Source organism: Pezoporus flaviventris, unplaced genomic scaffold (genome assembly GCF_033815535.1).
Source record: "Pezoporus flaviventris isolate CSIRO_AGI_PZ_B2104156 unplaced genomic scaffold, CSIRO_AGI_Pfla_v1 ptg000006l, whole genome shotgun sequence".
Classification (NCBI taxonomy): Eukaryota; Metazoa; Chordata; class Aves; order Psittaciformes; family Psittacidae; genus Pezoporus; species Pezoporus flaviventris.
Window position 1 is genome coordinate 1,786,968 of NW_026892554.1, and position 20,028 is coordinate 1,806,995.

The 20,028-nt window shown below is 40.0% G+C and overlaps 1 protein-coding gene across 2 annotated transcripts in view; it reads right to left on the reverse strand.

The window, feature by feature from the left end:
• Positions 1 to 20,028, reverse strand: part of MAP2K5 (mitogen-activated protein kinase kinase 5) — a 120,785-nt gene that overhangs the window by 84,381 nt on the left and 16,376 nt on the right. For both annotated transcript variants that reach the window (XM_061446558.1, XM_061446557.1), the window contains exons 5-8: positions 16,840 to 16,880; positions 16,033 to 16,100; positions 13,093 to 13,141; positions 8,089 to 8,153 (exon numbers count right to left, since the gene is read on the reverse strand). In XM_061446558.1, coding sequence (XP_061302542.1) covers positions 8,089 to 8,153; positions 13,093 to 13,141; positions 16,033 to 16,100; positions 16,840 to 16,880 — 223 coding nt within the window. The remainder of the gene's footprint in view (positions 1 to 8,088; positions 8,154 to 13,092; positions 13,142 to 16,032; positions 16,101 to 16,839; positions 16,881 to 20,028) is intronic.

A 20,028-nucleotide genomic window follows, 5' to 3' on the forward strand; every position in this document is an offset into this window, starting at 1 on the left:
CTCAGTCCCCTCCCGTTATAGAAATATAACCAATGTCAGCAAATATGACAAAATGATGTACTGACAGTACTGTTGCGTTAGTGGTGTGACTGCAGGACGCAGGGACACAACTCCCCTCTCACAGAGACACCACAGGAGCTTATGGCTGATGCCACGAACTCAGATGTGCTGTGGCTCTACTGGCTCTCAAGTGTTGGCATGTCATTCTGTTAACAGCAGTTCTAGGAGATGAAAGGGTGGTTGCACCACCACACCATCCAATCCAACCTCCCTCTTGAAGTGAGACCGTAGCAGGGCACGAGCTCAGCTGTGGCTTTGTCCATCCCTGTGCTGAAAGCCCCGCTTTCAATTTCCCAAGGTGGCAACCTGAGGCTACAAGGTAAAAATAAGAGTAAATATTTCAGGTCCATTCTCCTAGATACGTTTCCTCCTGCTTCACACCTTGGTATGCATTCGTTACACAACTGTTTAAAACATCAAGACATCATTTCACTTGACAAGAACCACAAATATTGCCCCATTTCCCTGAGTCTGTATCAGCTCACCCATAGCACTGCACTGATGAACTGTCCCCCAGATATCCTCCTCACTCAACACATAGAATAACACACGCAAAAAGTCTCAGCATTTCCTAGCAGAAATGAACATACACCCAGAAGTCCCACATTTCTTATTCGAGTTTAAAAGCTAACACAGAAAGCTCTGGTTGTAGCAAGCAGCACCTTCAGATGTAGGGGCATCAGTGAAGTCAAACTGAGCATTTTCCTGCCCTGTGAGAAATAACCTAGAGCAAAATGACTGCGCCAGTGTTGTGCAAGATGAATACAATCCTCTAAGTGCCATTCATTGCAGAGCGACGTGCCAGCTGCAAACTCCACATAGCAAATCACCCACAGATTTGGTTTACTGTTCATTTTCCCCTCTTTTTCTCCAAGTACTGCCACTGTCTGTCATGCTCCTGGTCAGAGTCTGGCATTCTGATGATAGAATTGTCATATACTCTGACGGTCATTTAAAGAAACAGATTCAAATTGTTTCTAGGAAATAAACACTTTGACAGTTGTTGCCTTCTGCAATAGACAAACACATTAGCCTGACTCTCTGGCTGTTAAAACAGGAAATCCAAAGTGCACAGCAGTTGTAAAAAGGAGCTTTTATGGGGTCTGTGCTAGTTCAAACAGCAATCTACACCAACCTCCCCTCCATCTAAAGCCCCATTACAGATGCTTGAGTACTGATTGCAAAATGATTTGTTGTTGAATGAGAAAACACACAAAAAAATACTTGCATCTGAATTTGAAACTTTTCAGAAGAGCAACACTGGCACTAAAAGCTGCATAAGGAAAATGGCAATGAGCAAAATGTCTCAACCCATCGCTGTGGGAAAGAGGTGGCTTTGCCATCCAAGCCAAAGCACAATGAACCCCTCACCTCTTGCATGCTGTAACCTACTACTTCCATCTGTTACCTCTTACATGAGTCTTCCTTCTCCACTGCAGTCAAACTTCCAGGGTCAATCAAAACTGGATTACAAGTCTTTCCTTCTTGTACCCATCCTATTGCAGTTCAGACCCCATTCCTTAGAGAGACCTGTACAGAAAGGACTAAAGATGGAGAAGGCTTCACCTCGACACTGCTTGATGAGGCTACGGTGCCACCGCAGAATCATGGAATGGTTTGGGTTGGATGGGACCTTAAAGCTCATCCAGTTCCAACCTCCTGCAATGGGCAGGGACACCTTCCACTAGAGCAGGTTGCTCCAAGCCCGGTCCAACCATCACCAATACCAGGTCACTCACCGCCACAGGACCAATCCAGACCAGGGCACAGTCATGTGTTTCAGCTGCTGGCTTTAAACTATCTCAAAGGGCAGAAGACTGCAGAGCAGTTTTCTCAGACTTCTATTTAGACTGACACAGCCAGGCATTATCTGACAGAGCCAGGACAAGTAAACCCATCAGAGTTTTAGAAAGAAACTTGAAGCAACAGAATGAGCCAAAAAGTACATCACATCCTCTAATGATGGCCGTTTTGATGCCACATGCCTCCACAACAAGACCTAAAGCTGGATTTTCTGCATTATCAAACCATTTCTCACGAGAGATGTGCTCATGATGCCCACAGCATAACAACTATTAAGGACAAACAGAGCTGTTGAGTAATTCAATATGGACCAACAGTAGAAAACAGAACTGTGCCAAGAAGCAAACGTTTTCTAGGTATTTACTGTAATAGCAGAAAGACTGTTTTCTTTTAATCATGGTTCAGTTTCCAGTAGAAAGCTTGCTCTTCCCCAGGAGCAGGCTGAGAGCATAAACACCATGAGGTTAGTTACACTGCTCCATCCATTACTGGACTGCAGTGAGATAACATCATGATGAGCAACATGCTAGAAACAATTCTGGCATTGCTCCTCTTAATATTGCTTCTTGCCATCACCATTAAAGCAGCTGTGGTGACGTACGGGAGGGAGGTTGTATGGCTGGCTGAGCCTTATGATGGTCACTGGGTATCTGAGTGGCTCATTTTTAGCATTTTGAGTATCTGGGGTGAAAAGACACGGAAAAATCAATGTCAACCTTGCTGGTGCTGTTACAGCCACTGCTCTTCACAGAGACATCAAACAGAGATTAAGGAGACAGTCTGAAACACACCACTGGCAGCACAATGGCAAGAAAGGATTCCTGCATAAATACACGTTCTTCTGCCCCCTGTCACCTCACATTCACTTCTAAGGGCAAAAGCCTGATTCAAAGAAGTATTCAATGCTGGGGAACAGCCAGTGCCTATAAGCTTGGTGGCAAATTCCACCAATTCTCTACTACATGGAGTATTATTTGTTACCAAGAAACAGATGCTCTTTGCCCACACTGGGGAAGCTGCAATGAGAGCTGCCCTACGCTCCCACACCACCTCACCCATTGGTAACAAGAGCAAACTCAAGTTTTCAAGGTTACTATTTGCTTCATTTCCCAGGCTATGGGCATGCAACACAAACAGAACAACTTTAATTTAAGAATCATCCCGTTTCTAATTAAGCAGCCATAGGCAGCTGGCTGGATACATTTTAATCAGCTTCAATAACGTATTGATTGTATACTGAAGCTTAAAAATTAAAAGTAAAAAGATGACCGGGGAATTGTCCCATCTCAGAACAACAGTAGAACCCTCTGTAAATAACTCCTCTTTTAACCATCAGCTAAATGAACACTTCAATACTGCACTACAAAGTCTTCTGCAAAATTACTTTAACTAACAAGCAGAAATTTATCAGCTTCAGCCAAAATCAATGCTGAAATCAATTTGAACACTGGTTGTGTCTAAAGGGGCTCATTGGCAATTTAGGGAAATTACACCATGTAAATGCCTGTGCTTTAATTGAACAGTTTCATCAACTAGGCTGTGATTGCTGTCCATTCATTTATTTACTCTCACTGCAGCTCCCATTCTGCAAAGGAATGGGTTTTGTCAGACTTGAAGGAGGTACTTTATCTTCATTTTATGCACTTTTGTGCATAACAGATTTTATGAGGCAGGCAAGTGATAGCCAGGGTCAAAAGAAACAAGTGAACAGCAATCACTGGTCACTCTTGTTTAAACTGCAATGATAATATGCAGAAATTTGGGGGAGTATTTCTGACTTACTCCAGCTATTATTGTTCTAACGCTTTGCAGCGCGACTAAAAATAAAACAAAACAAGAGAAACGGAAAACGAATGTAGGCTGGGAAGGGAAACAATGGAAAATGCCTCAACTGCACCACAGGAATGCAGGGAGATGCCATTTTCAGACTTCAAATGGCCACAGATTTGTTTTAACACCAAACAAAACACTGAACCTGCCTGCACCTCCTTTCTTCAGAGCTGCATCAAGCACTAGAGACATCAAGCACTGGGACAAGCAATGTGTATGAAATGTAGTGAGAACCTGCCACAGGCAGGACCCCTTCCACTGGAGCAGCTTGCTCGAAGCCCCTGTGTCAAACCTGGCCTTGAGCACTGCCAGGGATGGGGCAGCCACAGCTTCTCTGGGCACCCTGTGCCAGCGCCTCAGCACCCTCCCAGGGAAGAGCTTCTGCCTGAGAGCTCATCTCAGTCTCCCCTCTGGCAGGTTAAAGCCATTCCCCTTGGCCTGTTCCTACAGACCCTTGTCCAAAGGCCCTCTCCAGCTCTCACAGACCCTGTTAGGCACCGTATCACTTCCCTTACTCTCCAAAACAGCTAAATCTCCTCCTGTTTCCCCACTCCAGAATTGACAATGCTTTTCCCTGCTGATGTGCAAGGATGTGCAATACACTGGCAGGCGCCATTTGCAGCCTGGCTTGCAGGAGATAGCAACTTTCCAGCTGTCTTGCCATACACTATGTTTAATGTGCTAATGGGGCACCCCAAGGTTGGTTGAGATAGAGAATAAGAAAACGGGCATATGCTGGAATGTACAACTGAACTGAACAGCAGAATTGCTCCAGTAAATTGCTCAAACAAATTAAGCTTCTGCATTTACCCGTATTTCCCTGCTATACAATTCTGCTGGGCGGGACATCATCAACAGCCACATCTCTCCCAATTACTCAAGTGAAAGTGAAGCCGTCTGGTTTAGCAGCATTTTGCTAAGATGGTAACCGATTCCCCCTTTTCTTCCCTCCCTATCCCAGACATTTGGTAACTTCACAAATTAATTAGGGCATCACTGGGACTTTATGTTTATTTCACTATACGGAGGGTTATGGCTTTCTGCTGCTGGAAACTCCTCTAACAGAACCCAAAGATCTACAAGCCATACACAATGCACATTTTGAAAGAATCCCAGACATGCAGAAGGAAACAGTGATACTATACATATGCCATGTGAGAGAGACTTCACAGAGTAATTATCTACCAGAGACAAATACCTCTACTTTGTAGTACTTAGGTTCAAAATATATACAACTAAGGATTTGGGGTCTAAACAATTTAACGTAGCTACTCCAGAGACTAGCTGGCAAAGCCTATACATACCCTTACAAACCCAAATGTTAACCTTCTTTCACTGAAGAGAAGCAACCTCATAAAAACAGCCTCTTAGAGCTCTGCAGTCAGTGATGGAGCTAAAAGATGCAGCACATCTGCATCATATTTCAATGTCTTTTGGACCTAGCAGTGAATGATTTCTTCCAAAATAGCAATTTAAGTAAATACAATAGAAGCAATGCTACACAGAGGTATTCTGCTGCTGTGAAGCAGCCCTAACTGTACAGTTACCATCCTACCAGATTCTATAACTACCTTATAAGATAGCTGATAACAATTAGAAAGCCTGTTGAAGAGCTGGAAGTTCGTACATCTACCAGTGCAACAGTCTTAGGGCTCTCTTGTCTGGAAAGGTGCGGATCTCCGTGACATAACAGCAACTGAGAGTTTCCAAATATTCACAGAATTGGATAATTAACTGGCTTTGCCATATCTAACTCCATAATTGTTATCACGCCTTAAATAAGAAAACAGCTTATCAAAAGGTAAGGGAAAATAGGAAGTCAAACAACTACACAATCCCTTCTCTTTAGAGCAGGGAAAACATTGAGATTCAGCAAGTTCTCACTGGAAATATTGCTATAAAGTATTGATTTTTTACCAGACTCAATTGACTGAAAAGTTGTTTGTATAGCAATACTGGCCGAGCCAATATACTGGAACAATTTTGCTACACACAGTAATCAAGTGTATTTCTAAAGTATAATTATACTGTCATAAAAATAAAGCTAAGATACCTCTTCTCCAAGCAATGAAACAGCTGCAGCTGTAAAGAACCCAAATAAATGAAATACATTTTCTAACTAAACATAACGTCTTCCAAAGAGAACAAAACCACCCCCCCTCTCCCCTCCTTAAGCCAGGGTTAGCATGAAAAGTGATCAATACTTCAATCTCAATAAACTATTTCAATAGTAGTTAATTCACGTGGAAAGAGAGGCTCAAGATTTTTGCTCAGCGACCTGCGACACGCTCTCTTGTTTGCTCAATGCTGATAATATATCATTGCCATAATGGATATGACTTAGTATAAAGAGCCAGAAAGAAAGGGGAAAAAAAGATACCACATAGCCACGCTCGTTCTTTAGGCTTGGATCAATAATACACACTACACACAGGCTCTTCTGCACCGAGCCAACAGCATGGTCTGCCACAAGAGGAAAACAGCCAAACACTCGCAATTCATTTTATTTGACAAATGTTCATTGATTTACTGGAATAAAATATATGTGGGCTGCTATCTATGACTAGTGCAATCCAGCTACCTGTAAGTATTCCATTTTGCAGTTTCTTCTTGGCTTGTGCAGCTCAGATGCTCCTTTGGCAAAGAGAACAGGTTGCCTTTTACAATGGGGTGATTGCTGGCCAGGCTGGAGCAACCTGGTCTAGTGGAAGGCGTCCCTGCCCATGTCAGGGGGTTGGAGCTGGATGAGCTTTAAGGTCCCTTCCAACACAAACCATTCCATGACGCTATGACTGTTCCAAGGTATTTTGTATATAATTTATTTATATTTTTATACCACCTTCTGCACCTCTCAGCGCTCTGTCACTGCATGTACAGCAAGCATGGAATGTTCCTTGTGAGTAGGGCAGATACAAGCTGAGAGACATTAAATTCAGCAGATCTTCAGTGCAATCCCAACAACAAAGTCCACATTCACTTGCCTTGGTTTACATTCCTTAGACTTTGGCCACTATCAGACAGAAAGAAGGCGAGAGACTTTTGTATGACCTGGCATGGCCATTCTTAACGCTGCTCATGGTTTCACATTGCTAGCTCCTTATTTTGGCTAATAAAGAAAGTGACTCAGAACTGGGTAACAATGACACATAAAGGTTCCCTCACTTCATGGGACATTCCTTGTTCCTAACAGTGCTTTCCACAGGGACCAGAGTCCCTTTTCATTACTATCATTATTATTCGATTTCACTTTATTTCAATTACTAAACTGTAAGTAAGATAACAATACTGCTTCTGCAAGTTTCTTGGTCTAGCAATACCTTTCTACAAGAGAACATCAATGAGATGTCTGAACTATGTTCCATCTACCGGGCTAACCTGATTTCTGAAGAGTCCATTCAAAGACTGGATTTGTTCCTTTAAGGTTCTGGAAGTCCGTTTTCACTAAACCTTCCGCAAGGAGACTCGTTTTGCCATGTTGGCAGCCAATTAGAAACTACACTAAATGCACCATGGCTTTTAAAACATCTAAAAAAAAATGTTAATCTCAAAGTTAAAATGTCTAAGGTATAAACAAAATCATAATGGGATGCTGGGTTACTGTATATGGTAAATAGCTCTCTGGAGGAAACCTTTATTACTCCCTCAGGGCTTTCTTACGAAGTATGGATTTCTTAATTCCTAGTGGAATATTTTTCATACACCACTGCAGACTATTAAGTATCAGATATTACATTATGTAGTTTAAACTTTGCACTATGCATGAGAAAGACTTTCCTGTCGAGAAAACTATACCTCTGCTATTATAATCTTTACAATATTAAAATTAATACTGGCTGCAGGGTATAAGCTTCACTACCAAAATTTGGGGGAGTTTATCATTTAATGTATTCATCAGCCTATATGTGAAGCTGCTCGTGAGGGAGGGAAGTCACTGCAGCAGCAAAAGGGGTTATTTACTAATTTGGAATTGCTAGAGAAAGGCAAAGCAGCGGTGTCATCACATCCCACTGGTGTCATTCTCAGTACTGGGCTAGCAAAGGGCGTGGTAAAGCAGCAAGAATAATGGCATTGCAAATACTGAAGGCAATTCATTATGCTTCAGGACATTTCAAGTTCCACTTGTGAACCATTAACTTGTTACCCAGGAGGGATTCAAAGCTAAGTATTAAAAAGATAATAAAAATGCACCAGCCCTCATGGCACCCAAGAGCAGATACCTTGTAAATATGGAAAGAGGATTCTTAAAAAGTTCCTATTAAGAACGTATTTTATAATCTTTTCTTCACAGCAGCACTGCCCACCTACATCTCAATACAAATATAAGGGTAACAAAAAATAAAAAAAGGCACTTTTAAATTCCGTTTTCAACAATTTGAAGTGAAATTCAACACTCACTTGTAGACTGTGCCTCCATTGCCATGACCGAGGATGTCTCGATACCGTATGTCTTGTTCATTCATCTCCACAAGAAAGAAAGAAAAACAAAAGAGATGTCATGCTGTGGATGGAAATGTCAAGGAAAAGCAACTCTAGGCCATAAACAACAAGCAGTCTGGGTCATTTCAAGTTCAGCTGCAAGAACGAGAAGATCAATACAACATTTGCTGTCCAATTTATAAAAGACGATACCAAGGGACAAAGTGATGGAAAGTTTAATGACAATTTGTTTGCCTGGGTCATTTCATTAAAGTTTGATAAAAGGTGTCAAAATGGAATGATATAATATAGCTCAAGAGGGTCAGGTCACAGATACTGATAGGAAAAGGGTCTCCAGAACAGCACATAACCAAAGCCAAAGTTGGAGGTGAATGGAAACAATCCACCAGGAAACTGTCATCTTAAGAATGGCTCAAAAACTTGATGATTTATTCTGGAATCAGCATAACTGATGCTAATTGACTGACAGTTCTGGCACTCTGAAAGCTTCACAGTGCTTCATTTATTCACCTTTTAACAAAGGCAAATCTTTGGAAAACAGTCTTGATGTGCTATCCAACAAAGATGACTTTCCTTGAAATACACAATTAATTGCTTGCCTCGATCTTTCTGTTCACCAGGACAACTCTCCAGACATGAAGATATCCTCAGATCTTCAACGGAAGCCAAATACAAGCACCATATATTGCAAATGCTGGAATTTGGGATCTTTCTGATATTGCTTTTATAAAAGCTTACTGTAGTGCTGAATGAACAATTCAAATGTAAAACTACAGTTCAACCTTTTCCTGTACAAATACAGTTATTCTGATTTCCCACATAAACCACCTATTAAAGAAAGGTCACTGAAGACATTTTTGAATGCACATGCATGCTTGAAAAGAAAGGTATCATCAGAATGAATTCTGGGCTGTATGCATTTTCTATTACAAAAAGATACCCCTTGCTGCCTGAAGTTGCATAGGATTGGGCAAATCCCATATTAGAAGAGATTTTCCTATGAAGCATTAATTCATTTCTAGTAACCATTTGCATTTTATAGGATACCAAGTTAAACATTCCACATGAGTTGGCATGGCTGCTTAAAGACTGTCATTTTTGTGTGAAAAGGCATCAACCCCCCTAATGATACGTCTGCTCTGCTATCACTGATGTGATTAGAGATCACGTAAGCACATCTGAAATAGCTTCAAATCAGTGATTTCAAGTACCACACGGTGACAGCTCACCATAAGCCTATCTGTATTTATCCATCTTCTGAAACAACTTTTAAATTCAATGGGGACATGTGCCCTTAAGTTACTAAGCCATGCTTAAGCATCCCCTTTTGTATGATGTCAGTGAAGAGAAGAGGAAACTTTCTTCAACTGGAACAAGTAAGTGATCATAACAAGGTAAAATGCACTAAAGAGCCAATACTCAGCAAGTCTTAGGAACAAAAAATGGAATATTACTTGATTTTAAATAATATGTATTAAAGACATAAATGCTGAACTCCAAAATCTGTGCTCTTTCCTTTCACTATGTGAATAAATAGCATTCTTGTTTCTCACAGGAAATACTCTGCATTTCTTCCAGCAAGGGTAGAATCTCCAAAATCTGAAAAACTTCAAAATACCTCAAAGCAGAAGCTGACTTTACATTATCACCTATTTGTAGTTAAACCTGGGGCCAGATAATCTTAAGTGGGTATGAAATAGCCCATTCAAGTATCAAGGTTTAGGATGAAAATGAACATTTAGTTTATTCCTGAAAGCTATCTTACTTATTGCATTGATCAGAAAATGCAAATAAAAAGGAGGAAAAAAAGAGGTACCTCGTGAGGAACAATAACTCCTGAATAGGTTTTAAAGTATGTGAAGAATCTATCCTGGATCCTAAAACTCATTTCTCTCAGACTGCAGTACTCACTAATTTAAAGCAAAGCACACACTGGGTTTAAGGAGTTCTGCTCTTCTAAGCTGGAGGACTTTAATTCTCCAGCCTTTGAGGTAACAACAAGCATCTTTTTGCTATATTTCCAGCAATGTTCTTCTAAACATAACTCTTAAGAGAAATTAAATGAAACCATAAAGCCATGAACTTTTATCTTTGCTTCTTGGGGGGGCGAGGGGGGAAGATTTTTTTTGCAGTTACACAAGTTATAAGCAGCAAATTGAGCAGAACCAGAGACATAAAATGCATTCTCTTTTCTCCTGCTTTTTGCTAACTGGTAAAAAGAGTTATTTTCTTCACCTCAGTCCCTAAAAGACAGTGATAGGAGCAGCTCCATCGTCTGCCTTTGCACTGCTTGCACCCACTGCCAGCCCAGCACCATTTCTTGTCTCTATGCACAAAGAGCAACCAGAAACCCAGGGTGAAATAGGAAGCCTGGGGTGGAGCAAGTATCTGCCAGCAACCGATAGAGAGATAAAGCGTGATTTACTGGCTCAAATAAAGATGCCAAAAACATGTGGTGATTTATCTATTTTACTGGGAAAACTGGATTCTCAATCATAAAATGATAACATAATAACAATGAACTCAACAGTAAGGGCTGGAATATTAAACCTGCAAACCCAAGTTTGATTGGATGCTAATAGTAACAGAATTAATGACAAAGCGAAAGAGACTTCAATTATGGATCAGCAAACAAAACATCCCTTGCTTATACCTGCTGGTTTTGAAAGAAATCAGTGTCTATCTCTTGTAAATCATTAAAACCAAAATGCTCAATTAATCCTTATTTTATATGGAGAGGCCTGACAGAAGCAAAGTCCTATAGCCATACCTTTGCTTTACGAATCGAAGCAATAATGGTTTCAGAAAGGAGTCACACTCTATGAGCAGACAATTGAAGAGATTTAGTAAATCCCACTTTATAGAGCAGAGACTAATCGGAAAACACAAGCCAGTCAAATGTTTCTTATGAACTGTTGACACTATATCAATGCTGAATCAATTGGTGGCATTTACTCTGAGTGACAGAAAAGAAATAAATATTTATATCACATCACCTATATCAATGAACCTAGGCAGAAAGCTATTTCTAACTTGTCAATATTTGATTATCTTGAAGAATCATGTCCCCTTCTTTTAATGATTAATATGAATTCCTTATTAAACCTAAATGGAAACTACTAGAGGAATATCATTATGAATGCCTGAAAGCAGAAACTGCCAAAAAATAATACAAAATAATAACCCAACCGATACTTAAGTAATGATGAGTGTGACTTAACCCCCCAAAAGGAGAAAAAGTTAAAGTTACAACTAGAAACCTATCTCCAGTTAGGGAGCTGTGACTAAATTCTGCAGAACACAATGCAGCATAACGAAAAGCATCTTCTCTCAACAGAAAGCAGTGCAGCTCCGGCCAGAGCAGGGGGACTGAAAGGTAGGGTTAAAACTTACTTTTTCTTTTTAAACGTTTTTAAATATCATAGTAAGAGCTTTGGTTCCTTTATGTCTTTCTACAATTCTACTATGCAGGAAAGAAATCCGTAAATCTATTGCAGGGCACAGAAAACACTCATTTCTATTGCTGAGAACAAATGAAATGCCAAATTCAGCTTATGGACTCAATCACAAAAAGACAGCTTTTACTCACAGTCCATAATTCTACTTCAAAACCTATTAGTAATATTGGAGTAATTATCAACTTGATTTTCAAGGTTCAGAAGCATGCTGCTGGTATTTACAGGATTTTAATTTATCCAGAGAAACAGACTGCACAGGTATAATTTTGAAACATTAACAAATCTACCTGGTAGGCACCTGTGAATATTAAACTCAGTCTGCACGTCAGGCTTTAAAATACATTTCCAAGCTGTATTCAAAGGATTCAGTGCCAAAGAGGCAAGGCTGCAGCACTGGGCTGCTCGGCTCACATTTTAGAGGGGCACCCTCATCTATTAGACCACAATGTTACAGGTGATACTGAAGGACAAGCATGAAGACCAGCCTTTATCTTCTTGACACGCTCAACTACAACTACTTGATTCATGAAATGCCAATGAGGCTTGGAGAGGTCATTGTGTGAAGGCACTGAATACGCATCTGAGATAATTAAGATTTCAGCCTTCGAAACATGGAGGGGAAGTGAACAGCAGTTAAGAAAATCAATAAGAGTCTTTTATTTGCAGTGACACAGATGTCTCAGTCAATAGAGCCTAATAGGCAAGCTTGATCGCAATGGACAGGTGCTGCCTCCAAGGCTATCAAAGGGCTTTCACTATGACAAACATTAAAACATATTTATGTTGGTGCTGCTGAAGAATCTAAGGTTCTTCTAAAGGTAGTTTAATTTACCAGTGTATATTTAATATCATTATACTACCGCAAGCCTGGCCATACGTTCAGCTCAAAACTGGTATGAAATGTTTCTCCAGGACATCCATTTCTCCATCGTTACATTAAACCTTTTACTTCTGGGTGCCAGAATCTGAATGTCTGGAGCAGGAGAAGCAGCAACACGACAACTTTCCACAACTCTGGGGTTTGTTTTGCTTTAGGTTGTGTTTTAGGTTTTTTAAGAAGCCACAACATAAGGTGACTGCAAATAGTAGCGAGCAGTTCCTTGCAAGAACCTGCTAAATATTTAAGTATCAACTGCCCTAAAAACCACAAAGGTCATTTGAAGTGAGCAGTTGACTTAGTTATTCAAAATTGATTAACTTTCTTCCTTGAAATTGTGGCAGCAGCACAACATGTGTGAGGTACTTCAATCTATTTGGAGCTAAATCTGATTAGCACATTTTGAGAAATGGGAAGCAAATTGCTATGCCAATCAAAGCAAATCAGGCTACATAACTCATTCATATCATGAAGGTTTTCATGGTTCTTCCAGTTCTGTGTTAAAAGAACACATTACAGCTAAATGAGCAGTAAGCATCTCTCCACCTATTTGAGGTGTGCCAATCACTGCAGAATGAGGCAGTAACGAGACATGCATGTAGCCCAGGCTCAATTCAATACACCTACCTGGCCATTTGCAAGTATTTTCTTCAGCTCTGCAGAAGACTTTTTTAAGCTGAAAATAAGAGAGAGGCAATTATTTTAAATGACTGTGCCATTTCACTCTATAAAATGAAGTGAAAGCATGAGAAACCACAAGCTGTCAGGTTAAGTTCATGGTTACATATTCCGAGCAGGCTTAACATCAACAATGCTGACTGATGGTCAGTATAGTTACTTCATGAACTACAGACAGCACACACGGAAAGCAATGAACAGTTTAAAAACTCCATGTATTCTCACCTTTACAAATTGTTTTAGATACCTGACTGTACTGCCCTGTGAGATACAACTTATTGCCAGCTCAAAGAATAAAACCGAACATATACCCTCACACCCCTTAAGTTTCAAGAAACAACATGAAAATCAGGTTCACACCCAGTTTTCAGGTGCCCCATCTTGTTTTAAAACTCCTGAAGGCATTATCCCTCAGTAATTTCTATAAATCTGCAGCAGAGTTGTATGCTGTCGATGCAGCCTCACCACCTCAACTGACCATAGACTGGAGCATGGTGCATAGGCAGCGTAAGTCCTGATTTAGGCATCTCAGGGATATGCCTAAATTCAGGGAGGTGAGGCCAGATTGCCACAGAGTCATATCACAGAATCCTAGAATGGTTCATGTTGGAAGGGACCTTAAAGCTCATCCAGTTCCAACCCCTGCCATGGGCAGGGACACCTTCCACTGGAGCAGCTTGCTCCAAGCCCCTGTTGTCCAACCTGGGATGGGGCAGCCACAGCTTCTCTGGGCACCCTGTGCCAGTGCCTCAGCACCCTCACAGGGAAGAACTTCTGTCTAAGAGCTCACCTCAATCTTCAATTCCAGGTCAACTTGCTGCTGTAGTCCCCCTATTTCAAAAGAAACTACTCCTCTGTCAGTGGTCTTACATTACTTTAAATGACCCATATATTTTTTTCTAGTAGAACTTTAACAAACCGCAACAATTGGCTCTCTGTGGTTTATAGGTAAAACTATTAATGGCTTCAAACTGCTTCCACTCACTTGCAAAATACTGCTTCACCTCCTTTCCTGACAAACTCTGTCCCTTGTTCGTTCAACACAACAACCTGCCTGGGTAGCAATATGTCTGCAAAACTTAATCTCAAAGAGACATTCTGCTCTTAGCACTGAAGTTAAAAAGTACAAAATAATATATTCTTGAAAGGCATGTGCACGTGTCTTGATCACAGATCATTATTAACAAGAACAGTGAAAACACAGATTTCGTATTTGGTGGCTTTGTTCTTTAATAGGCCTCTTGTTCCCACGACTACTTTAAAGCAAAATTAAGTTTTCCAAGGAAACATAAGTTGATCTTGTCATCTTTCATGACTAACAATTTGTGAACATGAAACAAAGAGAGACTTTCAATTACTTCAAAAACCAAACTCGTAGTGCAGAAGGTTTCGGAAAAGGAATGGCAATTAACCACCAAATAAGGTGACAAGAATCTTCTAGAAGCCTCATTTTCAATGCACTTCAAGAACAAGCTCAAAGTACAGGAAGTACTGAAAGCAAAAGCACAACAGCAAGAGAAAGCGGCTTTATTTAGTTCAGCAATGTGACAGATTGGGAGGAGGGCTGCAGTTCATAGAGACATTCCGATTTATACCCTTTAAAGAGTATTGGTGAGGATCTTCCCCAAGGGATGGGGCAAACTTTGCCAGAGGAGATTGATACAAGGTACTGGCTTTCTTTTTTTTACCTCTACAATTTGCAAAGCCACTGAAGGGAGCATCAAAATTGGTCTTAGTGGTAGTTGAAGGGGGCTACCAATTGCAGGACTACACCAGCACTGCTGCCAACCATGCGGGGTGGCATCCTCCTTGTCAATGGGTAACCATGTCACATCACTCCCACCATATGAAGCTGGGGTTTGTGGGACTGTCCCACCACTGCAGCACTTCGTAGTGTCTGACATAGTGGCTACCAACACCTCAATGCCTGAGCAGGTCTAAAGCAGTATGATGGGTCTCTGGTCATGGTCATCTCTGCCCATTTCCTTATTCAAAATGCTCTAAGAGAGAAGGGAACAGTGAGCTGATGCACAGATATATGTAATATTATATGCTTATTAGAGTAACAGAATAACACAGGCTGAAAGAGACCTCCAGGGATTTCTATCCCACTTTCAAATATGCTCTTGTATGAAGAAGACAGAGTCAGACTTTTCTTATTCCTTTGTAAGAATATATAAGGGTTTTTTTTTGTTTTGTTTATTTATTTTAACATCAGATTGAGTACAATGACTGCCTGCAACAGCTCATGTAGTGACAGGGAATTTATGGTCCAGTTCTTAAATAAGAGCATATCTCTAGGAAAAAAGAAAACATGTTCCCTTGCAATTTAAGATCTTAATATGGGGTTTCAAATTAGAAGTGGAATCTAAAAAGAAAGATAAGGGAGATAAGACTTCCAAACTCTGCTGAAACTGTATGAAACAGGGCACTTAAGCTGCTCAGGTTTTTCAAATACCTTAGCCCACACAAAACCTACTGAATTTGATATCAAATTTTAAATCAAAGAATCCTAGAGTGAGGTAAGTAACACAGACCTGAACACACGGACCTTGCCACAGACTGTGACAATTAGATCAAGTAAACCAAATCAGCTCACCCACAAACAGTATTTCAATGCTTTATAAAGGACAAAGCCACCTGAAACACTCAGCAAAGACTTATTTCCTTCAGCAGAAAATACTTGTGAAGAACCAGCAGTTCAAGTCTAACAAGATCCATGAATCAAGGTAATTTCACCTTCCCCACTCCACTCCTGCGTGCCCGGTAGTCATATTGAAAAAGTTATTCAACATCAAGCTTACTGTTGGTACCTCTGCACACAAGGCTCCATTTTGTTTTAATAAAAGCAAAGAAAACAAACAATATGCTCCCGTTCTTGACTCTTACCTATTGCTTGGAAGGGAATCCGAGACGGCCGAGCTGCTATTATTAGCAGCCCCTGCTCGAGTATTTACCTGCAGGCAGGGAAAGATCTTGATCAGTCAGTTGTGTTCAGAGGACACTATTCTAATTAACCTGTAATTTGCCATGAATTTCTCATTTCACTCTGAAGGTTAATTAGCTTGTTGCTAGGCTTGCTGGTGGTTGAGGACTTGCCTCTATGTAGGTTAGCAGGCTATAGAATTCTTGGACCACACTATATAGTCTTTACATCCTAAAGGCTTAGTTAAATAATACAGAAAAAGGGATATGCCCACCGTTTCTTCTCATTTAAAACCTGAACAATCAGTTCATATACCTGTAGTCTTCTGCATTTCAAAATGGGTACGATTACAGCAGCAATAAGCATACCTGAATGAATCAAACCACCTAAAAGAATTTCATTGCTGTGCTTTCCACACTTAGATAAATGACTGAAATCAAATTAATACATTGCGGTTTTTTTAATGCTTTGAAGTAGAGGCAGACGTTAGTTGATAAACTGAGCATTAAAATTTAAGCACTTATTAGCAGAGGTTAAAAACAACAAGAAAGGCAATTCCGTTCTTAATAAAACTGTACACACAGCTCCTGCAGCCAACACTCAGCAGATGAATCCTTCCCCACCCTCACCAACAAAAAAATTAAAGGGGGAAAAAAAAAAATCTGCTTGTCAGAGCTGAAGAAAGTGCAGTTTTATTTGACATTTCAATAAGTGGAACACAGCATTACAAATCCATCTAACTTTACTGAAACAATTATTGAAATTCCTACCTTCAGGCCATGTATGTTCCGTTTCCCGGGAGGTTTGCAGGCTGAAACAGTAATTGACTAAATTGTAGAACACATCAGGGCCATTTACAAATTTGCTCAAAATGAATCTTTTAAAAAGAAATGAGGGTGACACCAAAATTAGCAGAGAGAAATGATTGAAAAGTGCCTCACAAGACCCAGAGTGGGAATTATGAACCAGGATTTTTAACTTGCAGGAGTGAGCATTTATAAATGCTAAGAGCTTTCTGACACCGTGTAATATAAATTCTAATTTCTGCTTAAAACACATCCAAATCAAGAGGGCTGCTGGCTTAAATGATCAGATTCTTTTTGTAATTCAAATTAAAATCCTATGTCACTATATTTTCACATGCTGTATTTTTTCTGCTGGCATTTAACAGAAATATTTGCAAGATACATTTTAAAGGACTCAGCTGCCACACGTCGTGAATTAGTCACATTGTCAAACACAGACAGTTTGTTTTAAATGTAGAATAAAATATGTCAGGGGCAACAGCAACCAAATCCTGGATAAAAGCAATGCAAAATGCTGCATTTTGGACACAGATGTACGAATGTGGCATGTTATGATGATGTCTGGGTTTAGCGAGGGACTTGCTGCTTGAGGAGAAAGTATTTTCCTCAAGTCTCTCCAAGTGTGTATTGCCTTGTTCTTCTGTTCAGGGGATGTGCTTTTGTCAAATGTTAAAGCCACAAAGGCTTCCAGCTACATGTTACAGACAGTTCCCATTTTAAAACTACAGTGCCCTACAAATTGTATGTTAAAGGGCCTGTCGCTTTTGATTGATTGTCTGAGGAGGGATGTATTTGATTTTTCTCTTTCTCTGATGCACATGCATTTCCCTTCAATTTTTGACAGCAGGAAACAGAACTATTTATTAGTCAGAAGGACACAGATGATAGTTATTAAACACATCAGTTAGGGCCAAGCCACGTGCCTTTACATGACATCAGAAATTACAGTGTGCATCTTAAAGAAGAAAAATATTGTGATACTGTGAGCATTAAAAATAAGTCAATCAGAAACCAACAAACTATTACAAAATATACATATAAGCATATTATATTTTTTCCCAATAGATGAAAATCAACATTTTGAACAAGATATTGAAAGAATAGTATTTTTTATGGTACATATTTGAATGGTGTCTTCACCTTGAATTGCATAGATGGGATATATATATCATAGGATACATATATCTGTATATCTGTCTATATAAAGATATCATAGTATATATTTTTATATATATACACACCTATCACACACAGGATATAGATCTCTATATCTATATATAGATATATAGACAGGATATATATCACTATATGTATACATATCATAGGATATATATGTATTATATGTATATATCTGTGTGTGTATGCAAACATACTCTTATTTCTATATATGCATACACAGAGGTTTATTTACAGTATAAAAAAAGAACTGTGGCTCTTATTATCTAGATAGCAACAATACATTTCTTTAAAAAAAAAATAACACTAAATAAGATTTTTGTTCCCTTAAAGACATTTAAGTTATCAAACAAATATAGCACAGGCAAGGTAATGTAGGATGGCACATGGACCACTACTACTGGCAGGCTGTATGGAAGGCATGGCTTTTTGGGTGCTGACTGGAGACAGCAACTGGAAAGCTTCCTCAGAAGTGAGAGGGGCAGAAAGGGAAAAGGACTCAAAGGAAGACTGTCCTTGCAAAGAAAGCTCCTAAGAAGAGAGAACCTGAAATTATATAAGAAAGCTGCACATTACTGATAGGGCTCTAAACTGCAGTACATGGGCAAAAGGGCATGAAAAAAAGTGCTTGTGCTAACAGAATTTGGGATGTTCATTAGAGGCAGGACGAGAAGACAGAAAACAATGCAGGAAAGCACATTTTGTGCAATACTGCAGAAGACCAGCAGCAGAACTTGGAAGCAGGCTGGGTATGAAGGAAGAAGCTTTAAAGCTGTAACCTAGGCAGAACAGATGTTTTAAGAAGGTGATTTAGAAAGATGAAACAGCAACTCAGCTCTGAAGCAGTTCAGAATCGGTGACAAGCCACTGACAAGGAAATAACCCAGGAGACACCTGTAGTTGAGCCAATGGTGAAAATGTGGAAATAATACATCGGGATTGTATCCTCAGCAGCATGAAGATGAATTCTGAATCTGCACAAAGATTATTCTTGGATGTAACGCAAATACAAAAAGGAGGCAGGAGCGGGAGTGGGAATCCACTTGACTGGTTCTTCAGAACAACCCAAAAGGAGAATCTAAAATAATTTTGTAATCTTAAATATCCCTTTAAACCCTGAGGCATGCAGCTACTGAGCACATCACAACTTCCTTTAACTGCTTGCTTAAGGGGAAATGTATCAAATTGCCTTGTATTTCCAAGAAGGGTTCCCGGCCTACTAGGATCATCCACCATCCACTAGATCAGCTTCTCCAAGCCACATGAAAGCCTTGCATTTTATTTCTTGCAAGTGGTGGTCAGTGTTTTTAGACATGGTGTATATCAGTAATTAAATGGTCTTCTACAGAAGAAGACTCTTCTACAGAGAGAAAGGTCTCAGCCTTTCTCTAAGGACCCTTTGAGACCCTCACATCTCAGCCTGGGAAGAGGTAGAAGGCAACTTCCCTCTTCACAGCTACTCTTGCACTCATCTCACAAGAGCACACCTTGACTGCTGATAGCTCTGGAGTCCCACAGCTCAAGCATCCGGGAGTCCCCCCTCTCAATGGGATCCTGCAGTCTGAGCCATAAAAGAATAATCTCTGTATTCCCCTTGAATTCAGGTCTCTCTTCCACAGGAGCACAGTAAACTACAGGAAACCCAACCTCCTTTGGAGACCTTATTAGCATGTGTTTGAGAAGGCTGTTGGTTAATTGCCCAATTCAAACTTCAGAGAGTTGTAAGTAATGGAAGTCGAGAATGTTTAATTGGGAAACTCATGGTATGATTATTTGTGCAATATCAGTTAAGTGAGAACAGTTTCATTTTTAATTATTTCAATTAATTTATTGCTGGGAGATTTACTTGGAGAATTTAAACCTGTTTCATCAATTAAGCAGCAGATTCAAAGAGAGCATCTGAATGAATCAGTGGAGTTATGTAATGCATCAGTCTTCCTTTAACCATTACTGGAGTTCAGAGAGAGCAGAGCACTC